At 41.8% G+C, this 11853-nt stretch overlaps 1 protein-coding gene across 1 annotated transcript; it reads right to left on the bottom strand.

The window, feature by feature from the left end:
* Positions 1 to 22: 22 nt before the first annotated feature.
* LOC118407086 (neuronal pentraxin-2-like) lies at positions 23 to 1771 on the bottom strand. Its single transcript, XM_035807505.1, has 4 exons — positions 1765 to 1771; positions 1280 to 1494; positions 270 to 675; positions 23 to 39 (listed from the first exon to the last, which is right to left on the bottom strand). Exons 1-4 carry the CDS (start codon positions 1769 to 1771, stop codon positions 23 to 25), a joined length of 645 nt encoding a protein of 214 aa, XP_035663398.1.
* Between the last annotated feature and the right edge of the window lie 10082 nt (positions 1772 to 11853).

Genomic DNA, 11853 nt, shown 5'->3' with positions numbered 1-11853 from the left:
CAATGGCATTCAGCGATTATGACTAGGAAGGCCACGTCTCTGCGTGTTTTGTACCATTTATGCGTTATGATATGGGTACATATTCATTAGGACTTTAAATTATGTATCGATATTTTCTCACCTTGTCTTTTATGACGTTTTATCTAAACGTTGTATAATACCACTATTTTAATTGCTTTGCAATTAAATTCGCCTTTGGGAATGTCTTTTCAATAAACTATTATCTTGTATTGTTAACAACATTTGGATATGAAGGCTATTCTCCTTACCACAGACGCGATGCTGCTCCTTGCTGACCAGTCCGTAAATGGCTACTGTTGTGCCTGTCCAGTCAATCACGTTACCATGGTGTTCACAGAATGTCCGCCATACTGCCTCTATCTCAGATGGAGACAGCACGCGGTCCCAGAGGTTCACATGCGACAGTTCTCCACTGAAGGCTTGAGACGTCTCGAATCCTCCTCCAACTGTGTCTTGGTCCTGTCCAAGAATCCATGTGCCGCCGCTGTTTATCCTACCGCCGACTGCAAGCCCCGATCCTGAATCTCTGAGCTCACCATCAGCGTAGAGCTGCCACGAACCATTGTTTCCTCGCCAGGTAACGCATAGTGAGTGCCACAGATCGTCCCGAACAGTCAGGTAAGCTGTGGTAGCCTTTTGATTATCTGCAAATAGCTGAAAAGTAAGAAAATATAACATGTATTTACACGTAAGGATATCATATTGACTGAGATGTGCTGTTAAGTGTTCTGAAGAAAATGTAACACACATGACAGATAACAGACAATAAACACTTTATCGATATGTTTGTTTATGTATCAACCAATCCTTCATTTTTGTAAGGACCATTTCAAGCTTTGCTTCAGAATACTTGATATACTCGCTCATTGTGTATGTGTGTGTTTCTACAAATTGTCGCGAATCTTCGTCTGTCACATTCGCAAAAATATACAATATGGGTTGTACGAGCAACGTCCATGGAGGAGCTTTGTGGAGGTTGCTCGTACAGCCCTCCAGCTCCAAGGAGCGAGCTCTACGCGCGAGAAAGGGCTGCAGGAGCAACCCCATGGAGGAGCTATGTGCATGGAGGTTGCTCGTGCAGTCCCTTCTCAAAATATACTGGATGAAATTTCCTCATTCTAAAACAAAAGCTGGAAAAAACAAGGTAGGACTAATGTCATTCATAAATTCAAGACAGTGTGACCTTATCTTAGACAAATCTACAACTAGAAAGTCAGATTTACATTCCATAGGTTTGATATTAAGATTTATGACTTACCAGAAAGCCGCCATCACCGTCACCTGCCACCATCAGTTCGTTATTGTGTTCTTCTACGGCGTAACTGACCAATGCCATTCCACTGCCATAGCTCATGTCTGTTCGCACGCGCAGACACAAAGTGTAACTACTCAAATCCCGAGCTAACGTAGTCAGCAGCCTGGCGTAGTTACCGGTGTGGCGTGGTGTGGGGAAGATGAGCCTCTCTGTATTACCTGAGACACAGAACACAGGTAGTTTAACAAGGTGTGTACAACAAAACTTTGAAAATGCCAAGTCCACATGCATTCCCAATACATCTTACAGTCGTTTTAGAAGACAGTATAGAATATTTTTACGTCAGGCACTAAAAGATTCATATAAAAAGAATGTACGTGTTTTTCCTAAAGTGATACCCATGCAGAGAAGTGAAACTGAAAAGCACTGTAAGATACTTGACAATTAATGCTATAACAAAACCTAAATGGTTATTTTTAAGGGCATACTTTCCATGCTGCAGCCTAGAATCTCAACCCTCATGGCCGTGTAGTAACTAGAAGACTGAGGATAGAAGCGCACATAACGAGCGTCAACAGGATAGTCCAGTGGGTTTGTGACAGGTGTACCGGCGTTCGTGTTGCCTGGAAAGACCTGTCAGGTAAACAAATAGGGCAATTAATCAGTTAAATATTATACATATAGAGCACTACAACCTACTTTCTAACACAATGGTGGATTCAATAACCAACGGAGACTGCGAAGTTTAATGGTTAGCTGCCCTGCCTCTGGAGCTAGAGGTCGTAATAAGTTTGAATCCAGCTGTTGTAACATTACTGGAAAGGGTCACGGTTCTTAGGACGGTACGTTGAAATTAAGGTATGTTGTACTGTTCATGGTCGAAAAGAGCCCGCAGGAATTTTCGTCTGTCCTCTCTATCACAATCAGAGGAAGAATCAGTTAACGTAGAATTTGTGAAATTAAGATTACCTTTTCGGATCCACCAGTGTCTTCATATGTCGTCCACCCGATCCCATCTGCACTGTACTGTAGCTTGTATGACTTCACCCAAGCACCATGTCCCGGGCCACTACCTTGAATAATGGTACCCGTGACGCAATTCATTCCGCCTAAATATACCTAAAGGCAATAGAGAACAGACAAAACTTTTGCTATAGAGTGAAAATATATAAGTAAAATGTATGAAGAATATATAAAACGTATGACGACACAAATCACTGTTTTATCAAGGAACATTGTATAACACCAAAGATGATTTTGATGGCTTTGCAGTAATATATAATGTGGGGACTATGAACATGAATGAAAAATTGACATGCCTTAACCACCAATTGCTGTCATGCCATGAAAATTGGTACATGGGTCGAAAAATAACTGGTTAAACAGAAATGTTTTATCAATAGCATTATTTTATACCTGCAACCAAGGGTTTCTTTCCCTTCCTGGTACCCAAAACTGGCCATAGCCACCATTCAACCGAGCGCGGAAGGGAGCGCGGTTGATGTTATTAAAGCCAGATGCAGTAATACTTTCATCTGGTATGTCACCTGATTCCATTCCGAAGCGATTATTACAGGCTGAAAGAAAAAAAAACAAAATAAATATCAGTGTATGTACCTGTACCCATTTCTGAACTCTCTATTTTAAGGATACATTGTGTTATTTGGTTACATTATATAAAGCATACATCCAGATATCATTGTTAAAATCTATGTGTTGAAACGTTTATGAAGTCAGCTGTTCTGTCAGCTTATTCTAGTGATGCTGAAGAAGAGTGATGGATGTCACTTAAAACGTTCGCAAAAGTAAATTTCCATTTTCAATCAGTTGTACAGATTGAATTGTATTTGAATTCGTTTTGCATCATCCATGGGTTATAAAGACCTGAAAAAGACGTTGCAATACACGTATGTATAATTGTTCATTGAAACAAAAGTCCTAAAATATTTCACAAGAAAATACAGCCCAAATGCATTTAGGGGCAGCTGTATATGATAATCCACGGTAATGAAATTATAGCTGTATATGAAAATTCGAGGTGAGAATAATTTGTGTTGTATGACAGTTGAAAAACTTCAATGTGATAATCCACGGTGTCTTGGCCATAGTATACATTAAAATACGCTTTCTTACTTGTTTCCATAGTAAGGTTCACGGCTGGACCCTCATAGTTCCTGTTGATACTTGTGGCTGATATCACATACTCTGTGCCAGGTGTTAGGTAGCTGAACGTCATGTCAGTCTGAACGGTTGGTACGAACCGTGTGAACAGGCTCTCAGCAAAATCACTGCGCCTTATCCACACCTTGTGGTGCCGAGCGAAAGAGTTGATCCTCTTCTGCCACGAAACTGTAACGGATGTTTCTGTGACGTATGTCACCTGAAAGTCCTCAGGTGGGGGCGTCACTATCAGATAAAGGGACAGCACATGTAAAAAGGCTATACAAGAAAACTACATTAAGAATTAAAGCCTGTATCTATACAACACAGTCCTTGGTCACCAAGATAAATAGATTACTGTAATAAAGCTCACATGTAAGACAGGTGACGCCGACAGGCACGCTGTCCTTATACATCCCAACAGCCACGAGAGTCACGCTGTAATTCCGGTCAGCTATGGCATCTCGGAGGACGTGTTCCTCATGTTCAGGACCAAATTCTGTTGTCGTCACTTCAGAAGGACTGTCACTAACGAGAGTGTAGTTTACTCTGTATCCGCTAAGGGGCGCACTCGGCTTTATCCAGCTGATGGTGATTGAAGTAGAAGTTGCTGTTGAGCACGTGAGGGACAGTGGAGGGTCCGTTTCTGAAACACATACGGAGACAGTTTTGACTGCATTCACCAACAACGCAGTCTGTTTCCCCTTAATACTTTCAATATAATTCAAAGAGATTCTAAAACCACTACACTCATTTACCGCTATATAGTCTAAATTAGGGGTGGGTATCGGTACAGAAAATTCATGTTCAGGTCCGGTTCAGGTCCAGAGGATCAGGTCCAGGTATCAGCTGGTCTTCAACAAACAAACAAACATACGCTACCCGAAATAAGATAACTATTTTTCACTTCTTACCATACCTACGGTATATCTGACTACCTCCGTTTAGAGAGAGAAAAAAATACACTTGTTTGTGTATCAATACACCAGTTGGTGCAAAATGCAACTATGGAATCAATTGATACGTTACGTCATATCAATGGGTGTCTGTGTTTTACAAAAGTGATTTAGAGAAAAAAATCAGCCGGTCAATATAAAAGTTCATGTGGACATAGAGTTCATGTCAATGTAAAATGGGGCTTTGAGCACAAATATGACCTTGGAGACTGAAGCCGTGGTGTGGCACTATAGCTATGCCCATCCACATTTTCATAACCAAATGAATACCCTGTTGGCTGTGGTGCCATATTTTGTCACATCAATTCTTGTCACAACGTTTATGGTGCCCATTTTGAAAATTTGCAATCTTGTTTTTTTATGTCCATCGTTGTCGATCTAATTACTCTGTGACTGGAGGGTAACCTACGTCGACAGAGTATTGTAATCGACCTGTCTTGAGTGTTAGCACCTGTCTTGAGTGTTCGCACGGAACATAGCACCTACCTCTATGTTCCGTATGCCGCATTCGTATGTAGTTACCACCATGAAATGTCATGGAGGTTATATTTTGCCCTGTGTTTGTCTGTGTGTCTGTGTGTCTGTGTATGTGTGTGTGTGTGTGTGTAAACAAGATAACTCAAGAACGGCTGAGTGGATTGGTTTGATACTTGATGTGTTGGTAGGGTGTGATAAAAGCTGAAAATGATTAGATTTTGGGCCCCCTAGCGGCTTCCCTTGGTACTGCAGCGCAACTTCCGGTTTTGCTATTTTGGTGTTCTGAACATGCTATGGTCACGATTTTTGAGTATTAGATAGCTCTTGTGCTCAGAAAGAAATGACATAAGTTTTGGCCCCCTAGCGTCTAGTTTTGGGATAGCAGGGGCATTTTTGTCAAAAAGTTCTGGAGACGATAACTCAAGAAGGGAACAACGGATTTTCATGGTATGTAGGTACCTCAGACAATGTTGTACAAGATGAAATACTAATTATGCAAAATAGGAGCAAATTTGCATAATTAATGACAACATTCAATCATAGCAGTTTTTTCTATGTATCTCTTGTCTTGTTTGGTATGTTGTCTGCACTCAGTTGCGCGAAGATGCACGTTTTTCGCGGTAGCTTTGGTTATAATCTATGTAATAATTAAGGGTAAATGATGACCCGCCCCGAGGTGTATATGGTGTGATTACGTCTGGTACTTTGCTACCACCGAATAAGGTTTTCTGATGTAGTTATAGCAAAGGACCAGGCGTTACATTGGAAACATTGCCGTCTTGGCATGTCAAGCCTTTTCACAATTCCTCCTCTTGAATCGACACATATAGCGGTGAGAAGCAGAACTCCAGTTAGAAGCTCTGACATAGGTGTTTGAGAGACGTCGAAAAGTAAGCAATGTAAGTACCAGCTGGTTGTGTAAAAAGACTTATCCTATATCCTGCTTCAAACATGATGTCAGAAAAAGATTTCTGAACCAATGCTGTAAGATGAACCAGCAAGAGTATTGACAGTTCGAACAGCGATACATGAAACTACAATGTACCTGTGTCGTGAGTCAAGGAACACCGTTTTTATAGTAGTTGTAGGTAAATTTGCGTTCCACTGGCTCAAATGAAGACGTCAACGGTCAACCCCAAGAAAATTAGCTCGATGAATATTTCAGTCTGGCCCAAACGGTCACTTTTTCCTGGTTCCGAAACTAAACGCAAATAATTAGCGACCTTTCCAAGACTTCCACCTGTCCAACGCGGCCACGTTGAATGGGAACCTGTCCATGACGCTCGTAGGTACTTTTCCAATGGGCGGCCACATCAATATATATCTATTGAAAAATCTTCGTAAAATCGGCCATTTTTAAATCTGTCTTAGTCTGTGACGACCGGATGGGTTTTCGGATTGCGGCAGTCTACTCTAATATATGTGTGAAGAATTTGTTCCGTGTATTAGATCGCAGCTGTGTGAGCTGTAGGGTTCGGAGTTTGATTAATCGCACGGGCGCGGTACATGTGCACGCACACGGTGACCGCAGTAGGAATTTTTCGATCTCTTCGAAAGGCTTCTGGTGTCATGAATACGATTTTGCAAGGACCTCCTTGGATTTTGTGAGTTCTGCGGAAGATAATGATGGCGCATTTGCAGTTAAATTTCCGTCCAGCGGCGGGACAGGTCCTGGAGACAGCACTGTATATGTCAAAATTAACTTTTAGATCGCCAGAGAAATGCGGCGGGGTAGAACTCTACAGTAGCTGGCATAACACATTCGAGTAGGCGTGAGGCACGATTCCTTGCTAAATAATCACGTGTAGATTGTTTTGATTTTACGTGAACTAGGGAATATTTATTTCATGACGTAGTAGGAGGAATGTGGTTGGTCAGATCGTGTCACGCGGAAATTAGCTGTACCCAATTACGCTGCGAGCGGGGACGGCATGCTGCGCGGTGGGGCCATAAATCATGGCACTGGTGTGACGGGCCGGATGCATGGCGTAGCCAGACTCCGAAAGAGGCTCGTGTTAGTAGGGGCCAGCTGGTTCGAGGGCCGGCGGGTGTTAGGCGGCGGGTGTCCCGTGCGTGCGTGTTGTAGGGATCGGTAAACTTTGCGTGCCTCGTTAGGAGTCTGCGTTTTCCCAGGGTAGCATAATGATTCATTGAAACAAAAGTCTTAAAATATTTCACAAGAAAATACAGTCCAAATGCATTTAGGGGCAGCTGCATAAGATAATCCACGGTGTCTTGGCCATAGTATACATTGGAATACGCTTTCTTACTTGTTTCCATAGTAAGGTTCACGGCTGGACCCTCGTTTTGCCTGTTGATGCTTGAGGCCGATATCACATACTCTGTGCCAGGTGTTAGGTATTTGAACGTCAGGTCAGTCTGAACGGTTGGTACGAACCGTGTGAACAGACTCTCAGCAAAGTCACTGCGCCTTATCCACACCTTGTGGTGCCGAGCGAAAGAGTTGACCCTCTTCTGCCACGAAACTGTAACGGACGTTTCTGTGACGTATGTCACCTGAAACTCCTCAGGTGGGGGCGTCACTATCAGATAAAGGGACAGCACATGTAAAAATGCTATACAAGATAGCGACATTAAGAATTCAAGCATATATCTGTAAAGTACAATCTGACAGGATGATAAATAAGTTACTGCAATAGAGCTCACATGTAAGACAGGTGACCCCAACAGGCACGCTGTCCTTATACATCCCAACAGCGACGAGAGTCACGCTGTAATTCCGGTCAGCTATGGCATCTTGGAGGACATGTTCCTCATGTTCAGGACCAAATTCTGTTGTCGTCACGTTGGAAGGACTGTCACTAACGAGAGTGTAGTTTACTCTGTATCCGCTAAGGGGCGCACTCGGCTTTATCCAGCTGATGGTGATTGAAGTATACGTTGCTGTTGAGCACGTGAGAGACAGTGGAGGGTCCGTTTCTGAAACACATACAGAAACAATTTTGACTGCATTCACTGCATCATGCATCAACACCGTAGTCTTTTGGATGTTTGTACGGCATTGCTGTTAACACGAAAGGCGATCTCTTGTTACAAGTGATCTATTATAAATGTTTCTCATTGATTATACAAATGGGGTCATCATTTGTATAAAAGACATCAGTTGATCATCTCCTCGATAACAATATGTCCAAGGTATGAACGTCGTAGTAAAGAAAACTATTGTAGCATTTTCTCATATATAAATTATGTAAATGAAACATGAATTCCGGAGGCATGACTTAAGTCTGCATGTTCAACTTTACGTACATGTTGCTGCCAAATGTTCAAGAAATAATTTTTTCGTCATTTAACACTATAATAACAGTTTCTTGCCGCTAAGGCCAGTCTCAGCTACAAAGGCCTGTCACTGCCACAAGCCGCAGCTAGATACTCATTTACATCTGAGTCAAGTGAGGAAAGTCGTGTAAAGTGCCTTTCCCAATGGCACAAGATAGGTGGCACAGAAGGATTCAAACCCATGATCAGGACCTCTTGGGCCTGAGCTGAACGCGCTGCCGATTACGCCACGCGGTCTCACTCCGCATACTCCTGGCTATATGATGATGACAATTGATAATCATACCATTTTACTATCAACTGTGCATTTGACACCGTTTAAATCAACATACCGTGGTCAACACCTGCTCACTTCGTGACAGCTCTACACTACGCCACAACCATATAAACTAAATGTATGAAAAGGCCTACCAGGAAATACTTGGACTTCACACAGGGTCAGTATTCGGGAGGATCCGGGGAGACGGACGGCAAAGTACCTTCCCCACATCCCCTGACAGGAGATCGACATGGACGGCTGGTTCACGTCGATTCGATGGTCACCACCACACTTGGGGTTCGTGCTGACCTGGTCGGAATCCCCGATGTGGATGTTGAAGGGGTTGAGTCGTTCAGCGCAACAGTCCTGACGTTTGAAGATGACCACGCTGTAGATATTGGAGACAAAGTAATGACCTCAGTAGTTTTATGCTTGGCTTGGGATTTTGTATTGAATTATCGATGGAAATCAGGAGAACGAAAATATTTTAAATTATGCTAATAATCATAAGTACACACACGCACACACGAATACTGGACTACTTAGTCAAACCTGCCTATAGCGAACACTCAATGGACTTCAAAAAATGTTCGCATTAGACATATTGGCTACTATAGACAGGACCACTGGTACATGGTTCAATTGAGACAAAAAATATTTGAGGTATGACCGAAAATGGAAATGGGTCGTCCATATGCTACTAATGCTGGTCATGCAGGTTTCTCTGCGTTTGCGGTATGTGAGTTATTCTTTTGCATATTTAGGCCACGTTAATTTGATTATATGACTGACATCCAATGCAAAAATTGATGCGAATACACAACATTTGGCTATCATGAAATATACGTGGACAGGAAGTTTTAACATACCGAGTTGTTATTCATTTTTAGTTCCTTCACATCTTCCTCTTCGACCTCGGAATTGACGTTGGCATGCAATGACATTTGTTTTCCAATCTCTCTCTCTCTCTCTCTCTCTCTCTCTCTCTCTCTCTATATATATATATATATATATATATATATATATATTGGAAAACAAATGTTCCCCCCAAGTTTTCAACCATGGCGTAAATCGTTCAAATGCTAGCTGCATAATGAGCACATTTATGCTGTAGATTTTAAATATATATATATGCAGCAGATTTAAATATGTACACACAGATATATATATATATATATATATATATATATATATATATATATATATATATATATATAACCTACAGCATAAATTTGCTCATTATGCAGCTAGAATTTGAACGATTTACGCCTATGGTTGAAAACTTGGGGGAACTACCAAAAATTGATGCACGCGCGGATGTCATTCAAATAGTCATATCAACAGGGCCTTACTGTAATGACTGGTATATGTACATATATATGTTGTGTTATGTATATTTACGTACCTATCAACCATATACGATTGGCCGAGATCCACCCACCAGGTTGGGTTATCCTCTCCCGGGTCACCTATAGTGTGTGTACAGGAACCAGCGAACAACTTGGTATTGGTGTTCCCGTCTACGGCACGGCTGGCAGCCCCACCCCCAGCCCGGGTGCTTGTCTGGTACGCTATCTTCCCCAGGGCGACATTGGCACCTACCACAGGCGAGAGGACTGTCATCAGCACTGTCATTTCTACATTGATGACTCAAGTTGAAAAGCAACACTTTGTAGGCAAGTTCACCAGTAAAACATTGTTAATTAACAATCGTTACAAATTAATTCTAAAAACATTTAAAGTTGTCCAATGATTTGTCTTAAAATCACAATTACAGACATTGAAAGTACAACAATCATATAAGTTAGGTACACGTCAATGACAGTTGATATAATGAGTTGGAACTGAATTTTTGCAGGTACATAGTATTACCATAAACCAACTTTGCAAGATAACACTTACTTGCGCAGCTTGACATATAACATCTATTATCATAATACCGGTACGTTTACGACGATTTCTCTAGCCATACTGATTTGACAAATTGTCAACGCATCATTTTCTCCAGTTACATGTTGCTGTTATAGGTTACCCTTGCCACTTCTTCTGTGTAACTTTTCTGCCACTCTTGTCCTGCTAAAAGCGTAATATTGTAATTGTAACACGCCGCGGAATTACACGGCGAACGGGCGCGTGGTTGGGAGGGGGTAAAAAATACCGGTAGGAAGAAACACGGCACAATTAACTGCCGCTATGTACATTTATACATCCTCTGATGTTCCTTCCTTTTCTGTCAGTAAATGCATAAAACATAAACCTGCATGAGCATACAAAATTGCATAATTAATGACAACATTCAATCATAGCAGTTTTTTCTATGTATCTCTTGTCTTGTTTGGTATGCTGTCTGCACTCAGTTGCGCGAAGATGCACGTTTTTCGCGGTAGCTTTGGTTATAATCTATGTAATAATTAAGGGTAAATGACCCGCCCCGAGGTGTATATGGTGTGATTACGTCTGGTACTTTGCTACCACCGAATAAGGTTTTCTGATGTAGTTATAGCAAAGGACCAGGCGTTACATTGGAAACATTGCCGTCTTGGCATGTCAAGCCTTTTCACAATTCCTCCGGGAGGAATGGTCATTTGAATCGACACATATAGCGGTGAGAAGCAGAACTCCAGTTCGAAGCTCTGACATAGGTGTTTGAGAGACGTCGAAAAGTAAGCAATGTAAGTACCAGCTTGTTGTGTAAAAAGACTTATCCTATATCCTGCTTCAAACATGATGTCAGAAAAAGATTTCTGAACCAATGCTGTAAGATGAACCAGCAAGAGTATTGACAGTTCGAACAGCGATACATGAAACTACAATGTACCTGTGTCGTGAGTCAAGGAACACCGTTTTTATAGTAGTTGTAGGTAAATTTGCGTTTCACTGGCTCAAATGAAGACGTCAACGGTCAACCCCAAGAAAATTAGCTCGATGAATATTTCAGTCTGGCCCAAACGGTCACTTTTTCCTGGTTCCGAAACTAAACGCAAATATTTAGCGACCTTTCCAAGACTAATCCACCTGTCCAACGCGGCCACGTTGAATGGGAACCTGTCCATGACGCTCGTAGGTACTTTTCCAATGGGCGGCCACATCAATATATATCTATTGAAAAATCTTCGTAAAATCGGCCATTTTTAAATCTGTCTTAGTCTGTGACGACCGGATGGGTTTTCGGATTGCGGCAGTCTACTCTAATATATGTGTGAAGAATTTGTTCCGTGTAACAAAAGACTTGCTCTTGCTCTATCTTATTCTTACCCATGTGTGTGATTTGCAGATACACTCTATAATCTAACATGGCGTCGATGATGTCAAATGAAAAGCCTGGATATTGCAAATCATGCTGAGAGGTGAATTTAGGAGGGTATTCAAGGGAAACCTGAGCAAAAGCTCGCGTGCAACTTTATGTCCTTTTCCTCTTCCCTCGA

The sequence above is a fragment of the Branchiostoma floridae genome, chromosome 19 (assembly GCF_000003815.2).
Source record: "Branchiostoma floridae strain S238N-H82 chromosome 19, Bfl_VNyyK, whole genome shotgun sequence".
Lineage (NCBI taxonomy): Eukaryota > Metazoa > Chordata > Leptocardii > Amphioxiformes > Branchiostomatidae > Branchiostoma > Branchiostoma floridae.
Note: the sequence above shows the minus strand (reverse complement) of the source record. Positions and strands in the feature narration are given on the sequence as shown.

Bases quoted from the DNA above. Each gene is read 5' to 3' on its own strand.
- LOC118407086 (XM_035807505.1), bottom strand. The intron at 676-1,279 runs GTAAGTCATAAA...CTTACTTTTCAG, and splicing joins ACGGTGATGGCGGCTTTCTG to CTATTTGCAGATAATCAAAA.